Here is a 22,226-nt window from a genome sequence, read left to right on the forward strand (position 1 = left end):
ATTACAATTGGTTAGATCTGAATTGGGATGTACGTACTAAGGTGAGTGCATATGGACATTTGCCCATTTTAGGATACAAGTCACAGAATCTGAAATAGTTTTGATAATGAGCTTTCTTATCAACAGGTCCTACAACACAACAGTTAGGTCAATTAAAACAAAACTTTCCTATAAAAACTTTCCAAAACAGAAGATATAATTGTGCAGTTGGAATGAATTTGTAGTAATGTTAAGGTAAATTTTGTGCTAATTGTGACCTTTGATGAGATTATAGAGGTTTTATTCTTTCTATGTGAAGTTTACACTGCGTTTGATATATATACAAAGAAAATCTTCTTTAATAAATGAAGGTTTTTTTGCCACGTGTCAATCTCTCATGAGTTTTGACACTTGTCATTTTGTGGTATTTTTGAAATAAATATTATTCACTTGTCAATTTTTGATTTGTTTTAATTTTTAAAATTAAAGTCATATACTTATATATGTAAAGTATTAAATATCATATATATGATATTAAATTACAATAAATACATTTTTTCTTTCTTATTTTAAAGTTGTATATTAAAAAATATTTTATGTTTACATTTTAATTTAATGTTTATTTTTTTTTAAATCAACCCGTATAATATACGGGTCTCACACCTAGTATTACTAATATTTCACGAGAGAAGCCTTATGATGGGTTAACGTGGAACGTTCATATAATTCAGTTTACATTTTTTTTTAATCTTAGAGCACCCACCTACTTTTTCAATAAGTTTTTTGATATGAGATCATCACCACATCAACAAATCAAAAACCTTAAAATACCTCAATTATCATAAAGTGTTTTCACAAAAGTTATTTATGTATCCTATCTATAGCTGTTTATTTATAATTTATTAAAACAAAAGAATAAAATAACTCTTTTTTTTTTTTCAAAAAGTATCGTAGATCTTCCAATATCTAATGGACCTCCATTGTTTTCAATGGTTGTACTCGGATGAGTTTTTCCTATCTCTGTGTCTATAAACGTGACACGTTACAACACAGTGAGTGATACACACACAAAAAAAAAAAAAAATTTATATCACGAAAACTTTACCTAATCGTAAATTCCATAAAAGAAAAAATGAAAACAAATGCTGTTGATGATTTGATCATGTATTCATCACCAAACTACTTTAAGAAACAAACACGATCAACAGATATACAATGCAATTCAAACAACTGATTAACAAACAACAATCAGAAAATCGAAGTTTGATTAAGGATTACCTGTGAATCTGTGATAGTAATCGAATCAGAATTTCAAAATTAACTTTCAGATCCTAATATTCCATTAACCACCGACGTAGCAACCAAAATCCCAACAACCTCCGCACCGGCAACCACTCCCGCCTGCGTCAAACCACCTCCGAAACGGACCTCCGTCTCAATCTCCATCTCCGCCGCCTCGATCTGTCTCTCCGCCGCTTCGACTCCTTTCTCAGCTGACTCAATTCCTTCCTTCACGATCTCCACCGCTTCTTCCTCTGCCTTCTTCAGCTTCTTCCTCAATCCAAATAGCCCTATGTTCTCCGCCATCGACGGCATCTCCATTGCCGTAATTGCCGTTGTTGCCGTCATAAGAAACAATAGATGTCTCCGGCTCTGGCCATCAGAACGAATCGACGGAGGCGCGACTTTAGGGCATTGTGCCTTGTAGGAGGAGACTGGGGTTATGGTGCGGGAGCTCCGGCTAGAGAATGGGTTTAGTAGCAGACTCAAGCTTCTGCAAGACATGGCTGAGTGCTGAGTGGTGATGAGTTTCTCAGCGGCGGAGCTTGATGACTACTGGTCTCTCATTTTGTGGCCAAGTAAAATACCGATCAGATAGACAACTGGTTTATTACCATATAATCCTTCCAAGATTGTTGATGACGTGGCACAATCTTGTTGGATCAATATTCTGTTTATTTTGGCGGATTTTTGTTTAATATTTTATTAAATACGATTAAAATAGGAGAAATTACAATTTTTGTGAAAAAAAAAATGATACATGTGAAATATCTCCATTAAAAAGTATATTTTCATAAATATTAACTTGTATTTTTGTCATTTAGGGTAATTATGTTCACAATAATTCATGTTGGAAAATACAATTCCATAGTAAAATACTTTTTTTAGGAATCTTTACATTTACATTTTCATTAGGTTTTTTGTGAAGTCTATTTTTGTTGTGAGAATATTATATAGTATTTTATTTATAACCTCCTCCCTATAAACTTTGAAAGATATTGTAATCTCTATCTTCAAATATGTTTTCCACATAATTTTTTTAAATCGCATCTCTTGAATATAATTGTTGGACTCACAAGGCTTGTTCATTGAACTTAGTGCTAGCCTCCTATTATAAATTCTGCAAGATCAAAATCAAAACAGGAACGCGTAATAAAAAAAGAAAATCATTCAAGTTTACAATCCAAAAACTAAAAACTAAAAAACACACCACATAAACAAAATAAAAATAGAAAGTCTTAAGCAAACCAAACAAATAAAACATAAACTAAAAATAAAACTATAAAAGGATAGAGTTAGTCGTCCTCATCGTCTGATGTGCTCCGCTCTTCCATGTTCCATCTCCACCGGGTGCCCATAACTCCTCTCGTGTAGGGATATAAGAAAATTGTTGTGGGATGTGTTCAAAATTATTGTGGCAAATTGTGGTGGCATGTGTTTTGGTCGTAGTACAAGTAGCATGTGTGAAAACATCAAATCAAGTGAAGTTCCCATATAAGATATGCCCCCACACATATTTCCAATCGTATAGAAAAAAAGATCCGTAGTGGGCCCACCCCCATGGGTACATCTCTAATAGGCTCATGAGCTGATGCCTCGGCTGGTGACATGGTTGTGGGTTCGTCACCTCCTCCTGTTGGCACCTCTGGGTCTTCGGCTGGTATTGTGAATCCACCCCAAACATCCAACACAACTCTCATTGGCTCTAACTTTCCCACCGTGAGGGGTTGACTTGGAATAAGTGTAAAAGTTTGTAGCATAGTCGGGTCCAAAATTCCATAAGATTTTGCAAGTCATGTCACAAAATGTCCCCCACATATATATGGGACTTCTCGCTCACGGTTTCAATGATTTTTCGGCTAAGAATCGGGTAATAGCATACGAGATGTTGAAAATTACTAATAATACTCCATAAATAAAAGAAGTTTGTGATTGACACTGGAAGTAATAAGACGATGGAGAAAACCATGAATAGGTGACTGGATTTGGCTTTCCTGTGACGTTCCCGGATCATAAAGCTCGTTGGCAATAGTAGTCCAAAATTCATAATTTTGAATTCCTACTCAAAAATCCCGAGGCCCGGACTCCATAAATGTGGTGGAATTTTCGGTCCTCGTTTATTTATGGCCATAAATTCCAAATCTCCATGCAAGCTTTACCAAAATTCATTCAAGATATTGTCCTCCTAGACTAAAGTGAGTGCCTTCCGATAGTGTGGATCCAATGTGTTCTCTTCAAAAGCGACTGTTGTGAAAAACTCCATGCACAACTCCCTATAAATTACTTCTTCAATCGTAAACAAATTCCTCCAAGCATTACACATGAATGAAAATTCGTCCCCGATAAACACTTTAGTCTAAGTATTGTTCAACATGTTCCATCACTTCATGATTTGTCAACCAAATCCAATCAATTGTAGGTGAAATTGCGAAGTCCCTATTATAAAGCCATCTGAACCGGTTATTATATCGGATTAAACGGTCCTCTGCAACAATGGTTGGAAAATGATAAACGGGTGTATATGTGGGACATCCAGATTCTCCTCTCTCGGGGGGGGGGGGGGGGGGGGGGGTTAATTCAGCCTTCTGGGAGCCATTTGCCTGCAAAACATTGAAACAAACATAACAAGCATTCCATAAATTAACAATTAAATTAAAAAGATAGAATTAGTTTTCCCCTAAAACCAAGTTGTAGTGAAAGGTTCACCACGTTGTGGTCAGTGGCGGATCCAGAACCAAATCTAAGCAGGGTCCTAAAAATACATAAAAGTATAAAATTTTGAAAATTTAAACTATTTTTGGGGTTTTTTTAGTAAAAAAATGACAATAAAGATGTTTAATGTAAAACTGGATGCCAAAAAAGGGTATTTTTAGTAAAACTCAGATTTTTAGAGGACTATTTAGTAATAAAAACTGTGGGACCCACCTCCAAGTGGGGCCATGCACCCCACTTAATGGGGTTATATCCGTTACTGGTTGTGGTGCACATCGGTGTACAGGGTATCTAATCGAAAGATGTTTTTGGCCAAAATCAAACCTAATATTTAAAAGGTCTAAAGGCATGTCTAAACACAATTACACACTATTTGTTCAACGTGATTAATCATTGAAAACCCAAATTTGAAAAAACCCAAACAATAAAAATCGCCCCTTTTTGCCTCAACTAACACAAAATATAGCAAAACAAAGTAAATTGGGCATAAAATCATACCTTTGTGATGTATAAAGCACAAAAATGAGAAGAGAACATCGATTTTGTAGATAAAAAATGAAGAGAACAAAGAAAATACAGTGTGGTTTTTGTTTATGAAAGTGAAAAATGAAAAAAAAAACATTTAGGTCTTGTTGGTGATTTGTTATCATCAATGTTATTTAAATGTAATATGATTACTTTGTTGACTAAAAATGATCTTGATAAATATTAAACAAGTAAGGAAGGTGTGGAATACACACTTGTTTAAGTTTGATCAAGTATTAAAGTATATTGTCTTTTAGGGGCGAAGCCCCTGAACGAACGGGGGTCCTGGGTAGCGCCCCTGGGAGCGGGGTCCAAGGGGCAGAGCCCCTGGCTGGGGTTGAGTTATATTGTTGTATTAAAAATGCATCAGAAAATCCAAATTTTGGATATTTGACCCGGTTTTGACTTTGCATTAATCCGTATACAAAACCCGGATTTATAACAGTTTTTACTGTTGAGAAAAACTGTTATATGACAGTTTTTCAGATAAGGAAAGTTTATAACCAATTTTAGTCATTTTTTCTGGTACTCACGAAATTATACCATCTCATTCTCTCTTTCTTTTCTCTCTGATTTTATCTGAGTCTTATCCAATTGAGGATTTGAGAGTACCACCCAAATACTTCGATTTGAAAGTGATTCTCAGATTTCCAAGTGCCACTAAACCATATTTCTAACAGGTCTTTAGAAAGTTACTGAACTCGAAAGAACTACGTCGTGGCAAGGTATTGACCATGTCGTGGTCTTTATTCATACGGGTTCCAATTGGGCTAAAAATTAACACCACATCATAGTCATATGAGGACCACGTAGTGGGTTTTACAAATTTGTAAAATCATTTTTTATTTACCAAAAATTTATTTTAATTACACCACCACTTGTTTTTGTTTACCCTGCCTTAAAATCTGACCTAGTAATCATATTTACAAGTTGCCAAAAACACACCACCATGGTGTGGCATAAGTCTCGCCATGTTGTGATGGACACTTCTTCACATGTCATCCAAGTTTTCATACAAACAACTGAGAATCTTCTACAAATTGACATGTCACCATGTCGTGGCAAAGATATGACCACGGCATAGTAGACACTTTTCTACACAAATTCTTCTCTTTGACGATTGCTTTCGATCCTTAGCCTCTAGCTTGCATTTTAGCTCCTTTTACCACGAGAATGTATTGCTACTACAAAAACGAAATATAAACATATTAAGTATCATTTATAGCAGATAATCACTAATTGTAGCTAAAAACACAAATATATTTCCTAGAATATATAACTAAATATGACAATATCATGATACGATACTTTATGACGAAGATTGTAAAAACCTAATCAAAATTTGTTTTATGTAGACATAGAAAAGGGTTTTGATAATATAGAAAAGTGTTTTAAGAGATTTAGAAGGTATAAAAGAAGAGTGTAGGTGGTTTGGTTGCTTAGAGATGAAACAACTTTGATTAAGAAGCAAAAGAGGTCAATAAAGTGAGATATGGTTTTTGTGGTTGAATATTGTTGAGTAGAGGTTGTGTTCGCAACAATGAGCATTGATAATAAGAAGAAGAGGGTCAACCATGGTGATATTAGGTCGATTATATGTAGGATAGGCCATGAACACAACAATTTGTGCTGTAGAGGCGATTTTGGGGGTCGATTTTGAAGTTGTAGGTGGCTGTGACGGTGACGGTGGCTTGTGGCGATGTTAGATGACAAAGTTAAACACAATAACCAATTTTTTTTAAAAAATAAAAAACAAACAAACAGAGTTAACCATGAAATTGGTTAAGTGGGCTAACGTAATACTACCTCCGTCCCAAATTTATAGTCTACTTTTGACTTTTAAAGTCTTTTTTCTTTAACTTTGACTTTAAATATTTTTTTTATAGATAACACTTGATGCAAAATATATGAATGGATTGTATTTTATATGTTTTATTTTTATTTTTATAAGTTTTATCAAGTAATATATAACACAAATAAAAATATTTAAGGTCAAAGTTGAAGAAAAAAGACTTCAAAAATCAAAAGTGGACTATCATTTTGGGACGGAGGGAGTAATTTTGTGTGAAAGTTATGGCCAAAAAACAATGTTACGGTTTTTTTCAATTACGGAGTGTAAAACTTAAGACTTTATGATATTTGTTTTTAAAAGGAGAATAACTCCTTTCTATCCAACTTGAATACCCATTGCCTCTTGACCTCCCCCAATCAAATGTTTGTGTTATTAGGCCGGATGGAGTGGGAGCGGGGAAGGGTCGCAGGGAGGATCCCGCCCGGCGGAACACCGCACCGTCGGCGCGGGGAAGAGTGGTGCGGGAATGGGTGAGGGGACAATACCCCGCGTTCTCTCTCTTCCTGTGAATGGTAGATTTTATTTTTATTTTTTTGGAGTTGTTGGTTTTTAATCACGAAGAAGATGAAAGTTTCTGGAAATGGCATATTTAGCCCCTATGTTTTGGTTTTATGGCAGAATACACCCAACTTTGAATTCTCTTCATAAAAATAGTTTTCGAAAATTACAAAATAGACCCTATATTTTTAATTTTCTACTAATTTAAATATTAGGTTTAATGTAATTTTTATTTTAATTAATTAAATGCTTTTTATTTTTAATTAAATTTTTTGGTTGTTTTTAATTTAAAAATTATAAATCACAAGTATCAATTAATTTTATTTAAAAAAAAAAAAGAGTGAGGGAAGGGCTTCCCACTCATTTCTTGGGTTTTAGGTGAGGGAAAGAAAAAATGAGAGAAAAGAAGGTATGCCCCACAAAAAATGATAGAAGCTTCCTTCCAGTCCTTCTGGTCTTATGGAGTCAACGATTTTTGTTGGAGAGGTATTCGTTTTGAAAATCTTATATGATTTCTTGCCAACCAAATATTCCAAAAGGTAGAAAAGAAAATCACGTTGAGGATCACTTTTTGTGGGGCAAGGTAGAAAAGAAAATCATATTGAAACTCCCTTACCAAGTACGTACACTTGTGTACCATGGAAACATAAATCGATAACTATGAGTAGGTGTCTAGGTCTAATGTTATTAAATATTGTGATAGAGAGATAAAAGGAATCATTACTTCCCGGATTTTTTTTTTTTTTTTAATCGGCAAATACAAATATACTAATCTACTCCTAAACTAACACCTAATTCCGTCTATGTCCACGACGGGACTTGAACATTTGACCTCAAAGAGGGAGGGCACCACCTGATACCGCTGGGCTAGAAGCCCTTTGGTATTACTTCCCGGATTAATAACCGAATTGTCCTTTGATAAATTTCAACTCTTTGAAGAAGTCCTTTCCAATAAGTAAATACCATGCCAAATTGTTTTGTGAATTGAAGGCAAACATAAATACGACTGTTCAAGCTTTAAATATAACGACTTGACCCGTCATCCATGCCTATCTTATATAAGTCTTATGTTTTGCATAGACGAAAGATCGATAAACAAGTCCCAGTTTGCACCACCACATTCCACTGTTTTGAATGAGTCAAAAAGATTACGATTTATATTCCACTGTTATCAGTCTTCTCACACCAAATATACTACAAGATGTTATTTCCCATCTTGCATGACTTTAAGTGTCCTACAACAATCAACCACCACTACAATAAGGAAAGTCCAAAGGAAAAACATTAAACAACCAATTATATAATAAATATGTACAGCAATCCCCAATGAAAATCGTTATCTTCAACCTCTACTAGGTACCTAAGGTCGATATTATCAAAGTCTTACTAATTATCATCCTATTTTTTCTTCTATAAAACTTGGATTTCGATCAAAATTGCTACAAACTCCATCATACATCAAACCCCGAAAAATTACAAATAGTAGCCAAAAAAAAACTCATCACCACAACAATGTGCTACAAGGTCGAGTGCAAGAAATGTGGGCTCACTGGCTGGGGAGGTTGTGGGGAGCATCTCCGCCCCCTCTACGCCAGCATAGACACCGGTAAACACTGCATGTGTCGTTCATGGCCTGGAGTTGTCATCCCTTCTGCCGGTAAGCCATCTACCTCCACCACCACCGCCACCACCACCGCCGGATAAGTTGATGGTTTATGGAATCCGGGTGGTTATCGGCAGGTGGTGGCCGGTGGGTGGTGTTTGAAACTTGTTTACTTTCGATGATTAAAGAATAATGAATTTGTTGAGTTGTTGGATACCATCGTATCTTGTCCACAAATTATTGTTTGTAAAGTGGTTTGGTTTGCAATTAGTGGGGAATAATTAATTAAAAAGGTTGTGTCTTGGGGAACTTTATTGTTAAATATTGTATTGTGCAGCGTGCCTTTTGGTTTTATAAGCTTGTTAATCTTGGCTCCACTAACTTTTGTGTGTAAAAACATGGTGTTTTGAGGCTTTTTTGGCTTTACTTTGTCCTGGTTTTATGTATTTGTCTTCCTAATCCTACCTTAATTTCTTGATTGGCTTATCATTACCACTACTATTGATTTCTTGATTGTCTTTTACTATGATGAAAAAAGTGTAATGTTATTCAATGTTTAGACAAACCTATAAATCTTGATTCCGAATTATAATGTTATGTTAGGAAAGTGCACGAATAATCAACCACTATTCCTATTCATGGAAGTATATTTTTAATCCTTGTATTTCACTACTTAGGCAACTAAGTATATAAAATTTGAATCAAGCATTATATAAGTATATATAAATTGAAAGAAAAAAATAATCAACATACCAAGAATGATATGAACCAAAGAGTCAAGTATGAAAATAGACAAAGTGCTATCTGATTTGTATCGTGTTTATTTTAAAGTTAAAATAAATTTTAATTTTGTTTCTTATTTAGAAATTAAAAGCTCCGTATCGACTTTGTTCCCTCAAACCTTGAAATGGGAACCAAAGTGCAAATGAAGACTTGAAATGTAGACCAAAATCAACAAAACCAAACCCGATATTAAACCTTGAATTATGAATCAAATATTTAAAAATAATTAATTTTGAACTGAATCAAAAGGCTACCGGTATCATGTTTTTTTAGGTCTTTGAGGTGGAAAGTTCAAATCATATTTGATACATAGATAAAATCAGAAATATTTAGATGCAGAATAAATATGCCGTTTAAAAGAAATTAAAATAGACATGAACGAAAAAAAAAACCTAAAAAATACTCTAAACCATAATTTTAAACAAGAAACATAGAGAGACAATAAATGTGGGGGAATGAGAGGTAGATTTGCAGTGATTTAGTAAGGCTCGATAACCCCCACCACATTTAATGTTTTTGTTCTCAAAGTTCAGACTGACATTAATGTCTTCAATTTAAATTTTGTCCCCAATTCTTAAATCAAATTTATGTGTTTCAAAAGCTAACTTTGTTAGATTCTTTTTGAAATGTATGAAAGATTTATTACTTTTAAGAAACATTTATCTTTTCTTTTTTCTCGTTTGTTTAGAATTAATTAATATATGCTCTGTAAACATATATTTAGTAAATTTATAATATATCCTTTTAAGAAACTCTTATGAAGGATGTTGATCCGGAAAGCTAGGAACAAGTTGTTTAGAAAGCTGAGAATCACTCGTTTGGAGAGAGCCTATAACAATGACTTTCAAGTGGATTAAACATAGATCAAATATGATTTCCTTAGATTGATCAAATTGGAATAGCTCTTCATTGTTGTTTAAGTGTGCATTATAACTATTATAACTGTTGTTTCTTTGCTAGTTTTTTTTTTCTTAATATATCATTTGTTCTAAAAAACAAGTATGTTGATCTTGATTTCCTTGACATAAAAAAGAGAACAAACTCAAATGAAGTGTTTTTTCTATCCAAATAATTTTGAGTATTAATAGAGTGCACATGATCTATTAAGGAGGCTTAATTTATTATTATTCTTTTTTATGGGTTTAATCACGTAGATACTTAATCTTGACATCAATATATGTTTGTATTTAAAAAAACTACAATTTTTTTTAATAAAACAGTAATTTAAAAAAAAAAAAAAAAAAACTGTATTTTTTTCTAAATTACTGCAATTTTTTTCAAAAAAAAATGCAACTTTTAAAAAAAAAAACACAATTTTTTTTAAAAAAAAAATTACAATTTTCTTAATAAAGCTGCATTTTTTTAAAAAATATAAAATTTTAAAAATCAATAAATTTATATATAAAAAACTAGAATATTTAAAAAAAAAAAACTCTAGTTTTTTTAACAAAAAAAAATCAATATTTTAGATGCATATATTCATTTTTTTTTTCAAATGAATACATGTATATTTCTTATACTATAATATTTGTAAGTAAATCATAAAAAATCTCATTTTTATTAATCAATCTATAAACATAATAGTACAAATATTTTATTTGATACAAAATAAAATATAAAAAATAAAAAATGCTATGAAGATTCACTATGTTATCATTTTTTCATATCAAGATTTTCATATTTTCTTCAATTTATCACTTTTCACCTCTTCAATATTTTCCACAAATTCTTCAAAATCAATAAGAAAATTAAAAAAAAATTGATTAATGCAAAACATTCACAAAAATGCATATGTAATTTACATCTGAATTACATGTGATTAATATGTGAATCGCATATAATTAATATGTGATTCACTTGTAAATCACATGTAATTCATATGTGATTCACTTGTGAATCACATGTAATTCATATACACAAGTAATTCTTATGTGATTCACTTGTGAATCACATGTACTTCATATGTGATTCACTTGTGATTTACATGTGAACTACATGTGATTAATATGTAAATCACATATAATTCATATGTGCAGGCCGATGCTGGATCGGTCTGTGATAGTTTTCATCGATTACATCTTGGTCTATTCCAAGACGTAGGAGGAACACGAGGAGCATCTGCGAGAAGTTCTAGAGATTTTGAGAAGGGAGAAGTTGTATGCTAAGTTCTCCAAGTATGAGTTCTGGTTACGCGAGGTGCAGTTTCTTGGGCACATTGTCAACCAGAACGGGATTTCGGTAGATCCGGCCAAAGTGGAGGCCATGATGAGATGGGAGGTTCCGAGGTCTCCATCTGAGATTCGAAGTTTCCTAGGATTAGCCGGATACTATCGGAGATTCATCCAGGATTTCTCCAAGATACTCGTACCCCTGACCAGGCTAACGAGGAAAGCAGTGGTCTTTCGTTGGGGGCCTGAGTAGCAGGCTGCATTTGAGTCATTGAGACAGAGATTGTGCGAGGCGCCAATCTTAGCCCTGCCAGAAGGCATGGAGGATTTCATTGTGTACTGCGATGCGTCCATCTCGGGTTTGGGCATAATATTGATGCCTAGAGGGCATGTCATTGCTTACGCTTCAAGGCAGCTGAAGCCTCACGACGCGAACTACCCGACGCATGATTTGGAGCTGGGGGCTGTTGCGTTCGCCCTCAAGATTTGGCGCCATTACCTCTATGGGGTTCGTTGTACGATTTACACGGACCACAAAAGCCTGAGGTATCTCATGGACCAACCAAATCTGAATATGAGGCAGCATCGGTGGCTTCATGTGGTAAAGGATTATGACTCTGAGATCCTCTACCACCCGGGAAAGGCCAATGTGGTGGCCGACGCGCTTAGCCATAATGCAGCTTCGATTAGGGATATCTGTCTGAGGATGACAGTGGTGATTCCGCTGTTGGAGCGGATTCGAGAGGCCCAGTAGGAGGCCGTAAAGGAGGAACATCGGAAGAGCGAGCGGATTGTGGGATAGGTTTCCTCTTTTGACTATGACAACCGATGATTACTGACACTACACTGTAGGGTGTGGGTGTCGTACCACGGGGGTGTACGCCAGGTTATGATGGAGGAGGCGCACAAATCTCGATTCTCCATTCATCCTGGGGCGACGAAGATGTATAGGGATCTTCGCTTGGACTATTGGTGGCCCTGCATAAAGTGGGATGTGGCATGGTACGTGGAGCGGTGCTTGACTTGTAGGAAGGTCAAGGTCGAGCATCAGAGACCTCACGGAAAGATGCAGCCGTTGGATATCCCGCTGTGGAAATGGGAAGACATTACGATGGATTTTATCACAAAGCTTCCTAGGACAACGCGAGGAGTGGATTCGATTTGGGTCATCGTCGATCGGTTGACCAAGAGTGCCCACTTTATTCCGATTCAGGAGAGCATTTCGGCCAAAAAGTTGGCCAACATCTATATCAGGGAGGTGGTGGTGCGGCACGGGGTACCAGTGTCAATGATTTCAGACAGAGATGTTCGGTTCACTTCCAGGTTTTGGATGAAGTTTCATGATGAGCTGGGTACTCGTTTGCATTTTAGCACCGCCTTCCACCCGCAGACAGATGGTCAGAGTGAGCGAACCATCCAGACTTTGGAGGACATGTTGCGGGCGTGTATCTTAGACTTCGGGGATAGTTGGGATACCTACCTTCCATTGGCAGAATTCTCTTATAACAATAGTTATCATGCGAGCATTGACCGCCCTCCCTTCGAGATGTTGTATGGGAGGAGGTGCAGGACCCCGATATGTTGGGGCGAGGTTGGCCAAAGGGTAATGGGGAGCACCGAAGTAGTGCTCAAGACAACAGAGAGGATTCAGCAGGTCCGGAGCAGGCTTCAGACTGCTCAGAGCCGGCAGAAAAGTTATGCCGATAAGCGCCGATCGGACCTGGAGTTCCAGGTCGGGGATATGGTTCTCCTGAAGGTGTCGCCATGGAAGGGTGTCATCCGATTCAGGAAACAGGGCAAGTTGGGCCCCAGGTACATTGGACCATTCAAGGTCTTAGCTAGAGTGGGCAAGGTGGCGTATAGGTTGGATCTGCCAGACGAACGCCACCAAATCCACAACACTTTCCACGTCTCCCAGCTACGGAAGTGCCTGTTGGACAACTCAGCAGTGGTACCCTTAGAGGATATTCAGGTCGATGACAGCCTGAATTATATTGAGCGGCCAATGGCGATCCTCGACCGGAAGTCGAAGGATCTGAGGAATAAGAGGGTGGAGCTAGTGAAGGTACAATGGAAGCACCGGAAGGGCTCGGAGTGGACTTGGGAGCCGGTGGATGAGATGGTGGAGCATTACCTAAAGCTTTTCCAGGAACGAGCAGCAGACTTCGAGGACGAAGTCTGAAATAAGTGGGGGATATTTGTAGCACCTGGTTCCTGGTATGTATTTTATTTAATGTATTTTGCATTTTCGGCCTGAGACTTGGTGAGTTGAAGGCCCAACTCGTCGAGTATGAGCGGGTTTGGACATGGGACTTAAGTGGCGGACTCGTCGAGTCGGTGGCCAGACTCGACGAGTAGGCTCTGGGTGGACAAAAACCCTAATCTGAGAGTTTTCACCCTATTTAATCATCTCTTTCAACCATCACTCGTCCCTATTGCTCCCAGAAACCCTCCATAGCAAACCCTAAGTGTTTTGGTGCAAGAGCTAAGGCTTTTGAGTGATTTTTGTGGGTTTTGACCTCAAGGAAGAAGGAAGAGCATAGAAGGATCAAGAGGAGACTGAAGGATTCAAGTTTGGTTCATCATTTGCAGTCTTTGAAAGGTATAAAGTCTGTACCTTGCTTGCTTGTTTGTTAGATCCCTTTTTAGGGAAGATTTAGGGCTTGTTAAGCCATATGAGGTGGCTAACCATGTTTGCAAACATGGTTGGGGGTCAAGACTTCGGATCTAAGTCTTGGGAGGAGTCACAAGGCAGATTTGGGTTGCTTTTGCACCCAAGGAAGGTCCCATGCAACAAAAGAGCCATTTTAGAGCCTTTTAGGCTCAAAAGTCCCATGCATGCATGTAAAGTTCGTAACTTTACGTGCTAGATCGAGCTTAGGGGATTGGATCTATCATTTGGTCAAGTGTTGTACATCAGAAATCGAGGATTCAGGATGTGGACGTTGTTGACTCGACGAGTCCGTTCTTGGGGCTAGAAGAGTCCAAGGCATTAAGTCCCATATCTGTTAAGGGTCAAAAGAAATCAGTTGGGTGTTAGAAGGGTTGTAGCATGTCAGAAGGAGTGACTTAACGCATTGGACTTAGTTTTAGACCTGGAGTTCATGGGACTCGACGAGTGCTAGAACAGACTCGGCGAGTCCAAGGCAATCTCCTTATGATTGAAGGTGAACTCGAAGAGTTGTTCATACAACTCGACGAGTCGGATGAAGGTTCATTCGATGCTCGTAAAGAAGAGGAACTCATCGAGTCATTGCCAAACTTGACGAGTCGAGTCGTGGATAGGGACGGGTAAAAGGTTAGGAACTCGACGAGTTGACGGCCCAACTCGGCGAGTCGGGTCAACTTGAAGTTGACTTTGACTGGACTTGATCTACCCTGTTTAGGGTTGCACGTTCTGTGTGCTAACTTGAAGGTTTTCGTGTAGGGATCGGGGAGTCAAAGGGAGTCGACTTGTACGCCAAGGGTAGTTCAAACACTGCACAACATTGAGGTGAGCTACCTTCCAGTAGGGGTGGGCTAAGGCCACAATGCCGGTCCACCAAAGAGGGGTATTTAGAAGGTGATTGTCTTTGTGATAATTATCTTGGTCTGGTTATGTGCTTTGGTCATGAGATTTATCTGTATGATATGCTATGTGTATAGTAAGGATCAGTTTCCCTGACAACGGTCCTTAGGATCGAAGGGTAGGTCAGTACCCGGATATGCCTGACTGTATGTTTATATCTTGTTGTTGTATGCTAGTGGTAAGGGGTGGAATAGTCCCCAGTTACCAGTTGAAAGACACCGATGATGATTACCGGTTGAAAGATATCGATGATGGTTACCGGTTGAAAGATATCGATGATGATTACCGGTTGAAAGATACCGATGGAAGTTACCAGTTGAAAGATACCGACGATGATTACCGGTTAAAAGATACCGATGATGATTACCGGTTAAAAGATACCGATGATGATTACTAGTTGAAAGATACTGATGATATTGTATGGTATGTGGTATGATGGGGGAACTCACTAAGCTTTGTGCTTACGGTTTCAGTTTTGGTTTAAGGTACCTCTTCGTCTAAGGGGAAGGAGCCGGTGGCGTAGCATCGCATCACACACACACATGATTCCGCATCGGACTTTCTGTGATTATACTCTAATTTTCATTATTTTTGATGTCATCGTTTGGGACACAACATTATGATTTTGTAATGTGCTGCTTTATTGACAATGTTATGGTAAAATGTTTTATAAATTTTAATTCAAAAATGAAATTTTCGGGCTTGAATTTTGGGATGTTACAAAGGACATTTCAATAATTTATTGTTATTTAACACTTTGCTTAATCGTACTGCCCCTTGATTCTTTATTTGTACTCCGATGAAGGGAGTTCGTGGATATGATCTATCCCGAGCTTCCTATTTTTGATAAACTTTATCTTGTATGGATGACCCTCAAAGTAATAAATATGAGAGAGCATAAGAAAAAACGAGGAATAATATTGAACGAGCGTTTGATGCACTTAAAAAGCGTTGGTAGATACTTGCTAAACCATCAATGTTTCGTGAAGTAGATACTATGACCGAGGTTATATATACATGTATGATATTACATAATATATACTAGAAGATGAATAAAATGCTATATGTGACTACGATGAGAATCAAGTTATCCTCGAGACACAACTGATAGTATATGGTAGTCCAAAGTTTACACAAAGAATGAGGATACTTTACAATGATGTTATCTATTCCAATCTTTGCCGCCATTCGACTGATCAACTTTGAAGGATTGACAATTCTGATCTTAATATATCACCTGAAGATGAATTGGCAGCCCAATTTTCAAAGAAAGGTCATTTGTTTTAGTTACGTTTCATTGTTTTTTTTATATATATGTATAAATCATGTTTCTATGTTTTAAGTCATTTATTACGTCATATTTTAAGTCGAATATTAAGTGATGTTTTATAACTCGAGTATTTTAATGTTAAAATGTTTGTGTTTTAATTATTAGTTCTTAAGAAAATAAACAAAATTAATAATAATTTAAAAAAAAAAGATATGATATGCTAAGACATGCAGCGAAATCTAAAGAAAGGTCTCACACTTTTGGGAAAAGTTTCAATAAAATCTTAAATTTATTTTAAGAACATAAAAGTCCCGATTATTTAATATTTTGCTCAAATTATCGAAAAAGTCTCTTTTTATATTTGAACAACAAATGATAGATTATATGCTTTTCTCAAAATAATGAGATTTTTCTGTTCAAAAAACAAAAAATATTAGGATTTTTTTGAAACTTTTCCCAAAAGTTTGAAACTTTTCTGTAGATTTTTTGAAGGGTAAATATGAAAGAAAAAAAGTCAATTACCAAATATGTACAAATCAAAAAATATATTACATTTTTAAGTCATTATTCCATCTAAAGTACATGAAACATAACCAAAAACTGTAAGCGGAAAGCTTGTGAGTTTTCCCCAAAGTACCAATGCAAACAACAATACGAATATAATAACAACATACTATGGGCCCAATCAACCATAGGGTTAGAATGCCCCATACCCTCAACCATCGGGTTGGAATGCCAACACACTATTGAAACATCCCGAAACTCAGGTAAAGCTATTTAACCCTTCCATTTTGTTAAGTTGTCAAGATTAGTCCCTGGAATGAGTTTTTGTAGCAAACGAGTACGTTGGGCGTACTGGGGCATACGCTGCGTGTACTCATGCGCTTAAGTTGGATGCGGACTCGCCTGGGTACGTTGGGCGTACCCAGGGTTACGCTGGGCGTAGCGGGCCCAAATGCAAACCCTAATATTTGGCTTGTACACTATATAAGGGATGCTAAGGCTCATTTCTCAGCCTCCATATCATAGAGTGAAACCCTAAGAGAGCCTTCCATCGTCCTTAGATTGAGTGTGAGTGTTTTGGAGCTAAAAGTGCCTTGGTGTGTTCGTGAAGAAGAAGGAGAGGAACTTGAAGTGCAAGTTTGGATCTAGGATCTTCAGAAGAAGGAGCTTCATCTAGAGGTATAAAGTTCAAAACTTTCCTCTTTATTTGGTTTGTGTTGCATGGACCATTTAAAGGGTTAAAAGTCCCAAAGGTGGAGACTTTATGAGTGTAATAGACTCCATGGACCTAGATCTGTCCCATTTCAATGATATTTGTGTTATAGATCCATAAAAATCCCAACTTGGTCTTTGTTATGGGGTCATGCTTGAGTTATGAGCTTTATAGGGTTGGTAATGGAATGTTATGGGTGTTAGTGACTTGTCCAGCCATGCAAAGGCTTAAAGTCACCAACTTTATGGATTAAGAGGCTTAGGGATGGTCAGATCTAAAGTTGGACGTGTGTATTAACTGTTTAAGACCCCAAAAGCTAAAGAGTCTGAAACTGGGAGTTACGCAGAGCGTAATCCCAGTACGCACGACGTAAGGGGTCGCGTACCTCGTTTCTGTGAGGACGCCGGGTACGCCCAACGTACATGTTTGGTACGCGCAGCGTAACCCGGAGAGTTGACATTTGTTGACTTTTAGGGTTTGGTCAACTTTAGGGTCTTTGATCCACTAGAGGAGTAAAATGGTCTTTTACCCTTCTGAGAGTACTAAGAGAGGGAATAGTCTAGCCTTGAGAGACGTATTGATTAAGAGTGTTTATTTTGTATGATTAGGCGGAGGCTAGATTAGATTTTTACAGAGTTCGAGATTCTCGAGTTACCCGAGGTGAGTCTTCTCACTATACTTTACCTAGAATGGTAATTAGAGTTATATGACAGAGTATCTTGTATGCTATTTATGTGATTGTGACGCACTGCATTATTTCTATGTGATTTATGTTTTGTATGTTCCAGAGTTTACAGAGTTAGAACCGGAATGTTCACAGAGTTAGGACCAGAGGGTCCACAGAGTTATAGCCTCGAGTGGCTAACATGTGTTATATGTGGTATTTTGAGGAACTCACTAAGCCTTTATGCTTACACTGTTGTGTTATGTGTTTCAGGTACCAGTGAGGATCGCGGGAAGGCGTCGGTATGATCAATACACACATGAGGAGTTTTTATGCATTATGATCTTGGGTTGTGTTTCTATGGTTGATATGTGACACAATGACATTTTTATAATATTTATGAATGAAAGCATGTTTTTTGAAAATGTAAAAATTGGTTGAAAATTTTGAGTGTTACAACTATGGGTCCAGTCAACCTTCAGGTTGGAATACCCCAGGCCCTCAACCATCAGGTTGGAATGCCAACATACAATAGGTCCAATCATCCTAGGGATGGAATACCCTTGGCTCTCAACCATCGGGTTAGAATGCCCAGCCTGTTGGCTTATGCACGAAGCAGAAAATCTCAGCCACCAAATCAAATATGTGCACATATAACAAATAATCAGATAACATCCTACAACCAGACAAATAGTCTAATAGATCATTAAGCATTGCAACATCCTATCTACCAGGGTACCAATCTAAATTGGGGCAAAGCAAGAGCATGTGTGGTGCATAGGATATCGGTTATGCTATAAGAGAATGGTGTAGTATTATTCAGTGAGCACCGTGGCACTTGTGGTAGTGTCAAGGCAGCCAAGTGGATTTCCTTGGTAAGGGAAAGGAAAGGAATGTAGCTCTGAGAGGGAGTATAAGTTCACGGAAGTGAAAGCAGTAGTGCAGAGTTATGATTGGGGTGTTTCAATCATGGTTGATGAGCAGTGTGTCGGCGGCTGTGGTGTGGAATCACATTCGGGTTGAATGTTTGCTAAGGCTCGGAAGGAATGCAAGGATGTAATCTTGGATTTCCAGTCCGATTTTGATTTAGGTGGCGGAAATTCATCTTGGGGGATGTTTGGGGGTGTTGTCAGTGTATCGTGTTTTCCCAACCCAAAGATGCTAGAGCCAGTTCTGCGTGGGTATGAGATTGCGGTGGAGAACTCATGGGAGTTGCTGAGAGGCTGAAGAATGTGTCATCCTATCAGCATGGATTTTTCTAGCTCGTATGAGTTGAGCGATTGTTGTGTTTTGGATCAAGTGATGTATCATGGGGCGGTACTCAGTTAATAAGTGTGGTTATCAGAGGATGAGGCCGGTGGCCGGCTTGAAGCGGTGGTCAGAACACCGCAAGAAAGGGAAAGTTGGGTTTCGGGTTTCGATGGTTGTGTCTTGAGGAACCTGGTCTGGTTAAGGCCAGGTGGTGCATTGCGGGAGAAGTTCTGGAGTCGAGTTGCCGCAGGCTTCGAGGGCGAAGCCTAATTTAAGTGGGGGAGAATTGTAATGCCCTGTTCTTAAAGTACTTATTTATGAGTCCTCGAGATTTAAGAGGAAGGGTATTTTGGTCCTTTTATGGGAAATGGGTTTCATCCAAGAAGGTTTCGGACCAGGGTATGTATCTAGAAGCGTATGGATTCTCGCCACCTATTCGTGGATATAAAGTTCATCAAAAACGGAGCTAGAATGAGGGAATTATGACACTTTGAAGATTTTGGCATTTATGGCCCTTAATGGAAAAGGTTGACAATGTGAGCCATGCATGCATGAGACACGCGTGGGTACGCCCAGCGTAGGCTGGGTTACGCCCAGTGTAATGAGTAAATGGACGCGGGTGCAAGGTCGAGTACGCCCAGCGTACTAGAGGTACGCCCAGCGTACTCTCAGAATCCCAAAACCCTAATTTTAAGGGCAACCACTATATAAGGAACATAAAGGTTTCCTCCTCAGCCTCCATAGACTCTCTCTTACCCTTAGAAACCATAGATATCCGTCTTACCTCCATTGTTGGGTGTGTTTGGCCTTGGAAAGCTTGTTTTGGCAAAAGAGAGGCTAGAAGCAGAAAGGGGAAGTTGTCAAAGAAGGAGTTGAGTGGCTGGAGCTTATAGATCTGGAAAGACATCATCCTTTAGAGCCTATCTAAGGTATAAAGCTTCTTGCTTGACATTTATATTGAATAGATCTATGTGTTGTGAGGTATTGACACCATTCTTGTCCCAAAAGTCCTCACCTTGATGCATGTTTCGAGTTTGTCGAGATTATCTATCCTTTCAGACCTTAGGAGAGGTCTTGAGTGAGAAAAATGAGGTCCCAAGGGCTGTGGTTGTTCCATGTGTGAGATAAGTAGGTCTTAATGGATTAAGACCTTGGATTAAGAGCTTTATGGACGTCCCAAGTAATAAAGTTTGAGACTTTATGAATCCTAGGCATATTTGGCCTAAGGATCTGAAGTTTGGGCTTAAGAGCTTAAGCCATTAAGAAGTTATGTGGACTTGTTGAGCAGCGAGGTTACGCCCCACGTAACATAGGTGTACGCCCTGCGTAGCGGGTCAGTGCCCCGATCCCCAATTGCGAATCAGCGTTGTACGCCCAACGTACCAAGGAGGGTACGCCCAGCGTACTCCTTCTGTTAGGTTTTCATTTTGGGCCTAAGGAGATTGGGCTGTTATTGGGCTATTGGACTTTGGGCCGTGTCTGGACATTGTGGATGGAGTATTGTGGACTCACTAATTATTATGGACCTTGGATCTTGGCCCATTTGGTGAGGTGGGCCCAATTTAGTAAATTGGGCCAATATTGGGCTTTGCTTCGGACTTTTGGTCTTTGGGCCATTAGTGGGCTTGAGAGCTTATCTAGTGATGGGCCTTTCATATTTTGATTATGGGCCTTAGTCATGGGCCGGATTGAGTTAAGGGTAAATTGGTCAATTTACCCTTGGAAGGGTATTGTGCTTAGCCTAATAATTATTTTTGCTATGTTGGCTAGTTCGGGATTTTCAGTGAGTCGGTGATTCGGGAATCTGCTTCTTCAGTTCAGAGTTTTGGCAGTGGCAAGGTGAGTTATCCTCACTATATCAACAAGGTCTAAGGCACCAAGGCCGGCCCTTTTATCGGACTGAGATCCGGGTATCGTTGTTATGTTATTGCTCTGCTATGTTTGCATCCTGGTAGTTAGGATGGTATTATGTTAGAGACCTGGTTAAGGTTGGTATCCTGGTATATAGGATGATGCTATGCTAGTGACCGGTTAGGTCAGTATCCTGGTTAGGAGGATGTTATGTTATGTGATCTGTTAGATCGGTTGATTGAATGTGAATTGTTATATGCTTGAATGTTTATGTTCACGTGGTTGATGGACTGGGGTTGGGTTGAGGCGGGTCCTGCTTTGTGTTGTAGGCCAACATACCCAGGGCGGACCGGTTGTCCTGAAGGCCCAGCGAGCGGTCCGGATAGGCTGTAGGCCCCAAGAGGGCGGACCAGACGTGCCAAGGCTCGGAGAATGGACCAGGCCGACTAAAGGCCCGGTGCGGACAGACCAGTCATACTGTAGACTCAAAGAGTGGACCAGGTGGATTGAAGGCCCGGCGCGGGCGGACCAATCACACTGCAGACTCGATGTATATGGCTAGACTCGGAGGGTGAACCAGGTGGACTGTTGGCCGGTGCGGCGGACCAGTCACACAGTAGACTCGAAGTGCATGGTTGTTCTGTGTTCTGATATGATATGGCATGTTATGCGTGTATGGTATATGTGGTTGGTATTTTGGGGGTATTTCACTAAGCTTTCGGGCTTACAGTTGTGGTTTAATGTTTTTCAGGTTCTTCAGGAGACCGTGACAAGGCAAAGGCATGATCGTACCGCTCCTCATGATTATGTTTTATGATGTGGTTCTGGGAAGACTCTGATAATAATTGTGTTGAAAACCTTTTTGTAATAACATTATGAAAATGGGTTGTTTTTGAAAAGTTAAAATTGGTTGAAATTTTATGGTCGTTACAGAAGGATTTGAAAATACCTGGAATAACGAGATGTTACAATTTGATGCACTTAAAAAGCGTTGGTAGATACTTG

General features: G+C 38.4%; 1 protein-coding gene across 1 annotated transcript; it reads right to left on the reverse strand.

Moving 5' to 3' along the window:
- Positions 1-1,296: 1,296 nt before the first annotated feature.
- YCF37 (homolog of Synechocystis YCF37) lies at positions 1,297-1,581 on the reverse strand. The gene has a single exon (XM_079033615.1). It carries the CDS (start codon positions 1,579-1,581, stop codon positions 1,297-1,299), a length of 285 nt encoding a protein of 94 aa, XP_078889741.1.
- Between the last annotated feature and the right edge of the window lie 20,645 nt (positions 1,582-22,226).

Source organism: Lactuca serriola, chromosome 3 (assembly GCF_051521515.1).
Source record: "Lactuca serriola cultivar US96UC23 chromosome 3, Lser_US96UC23_V15, whole genome shotgun sequence".
Classification (NCBI taxonomy): domain Eukaryota; kingdom Viridiplantae; phylum Streptophyta; class Magnoliopsida; order Asterales; family Asteraceae; genus Lactuca; species Lactuca serriola.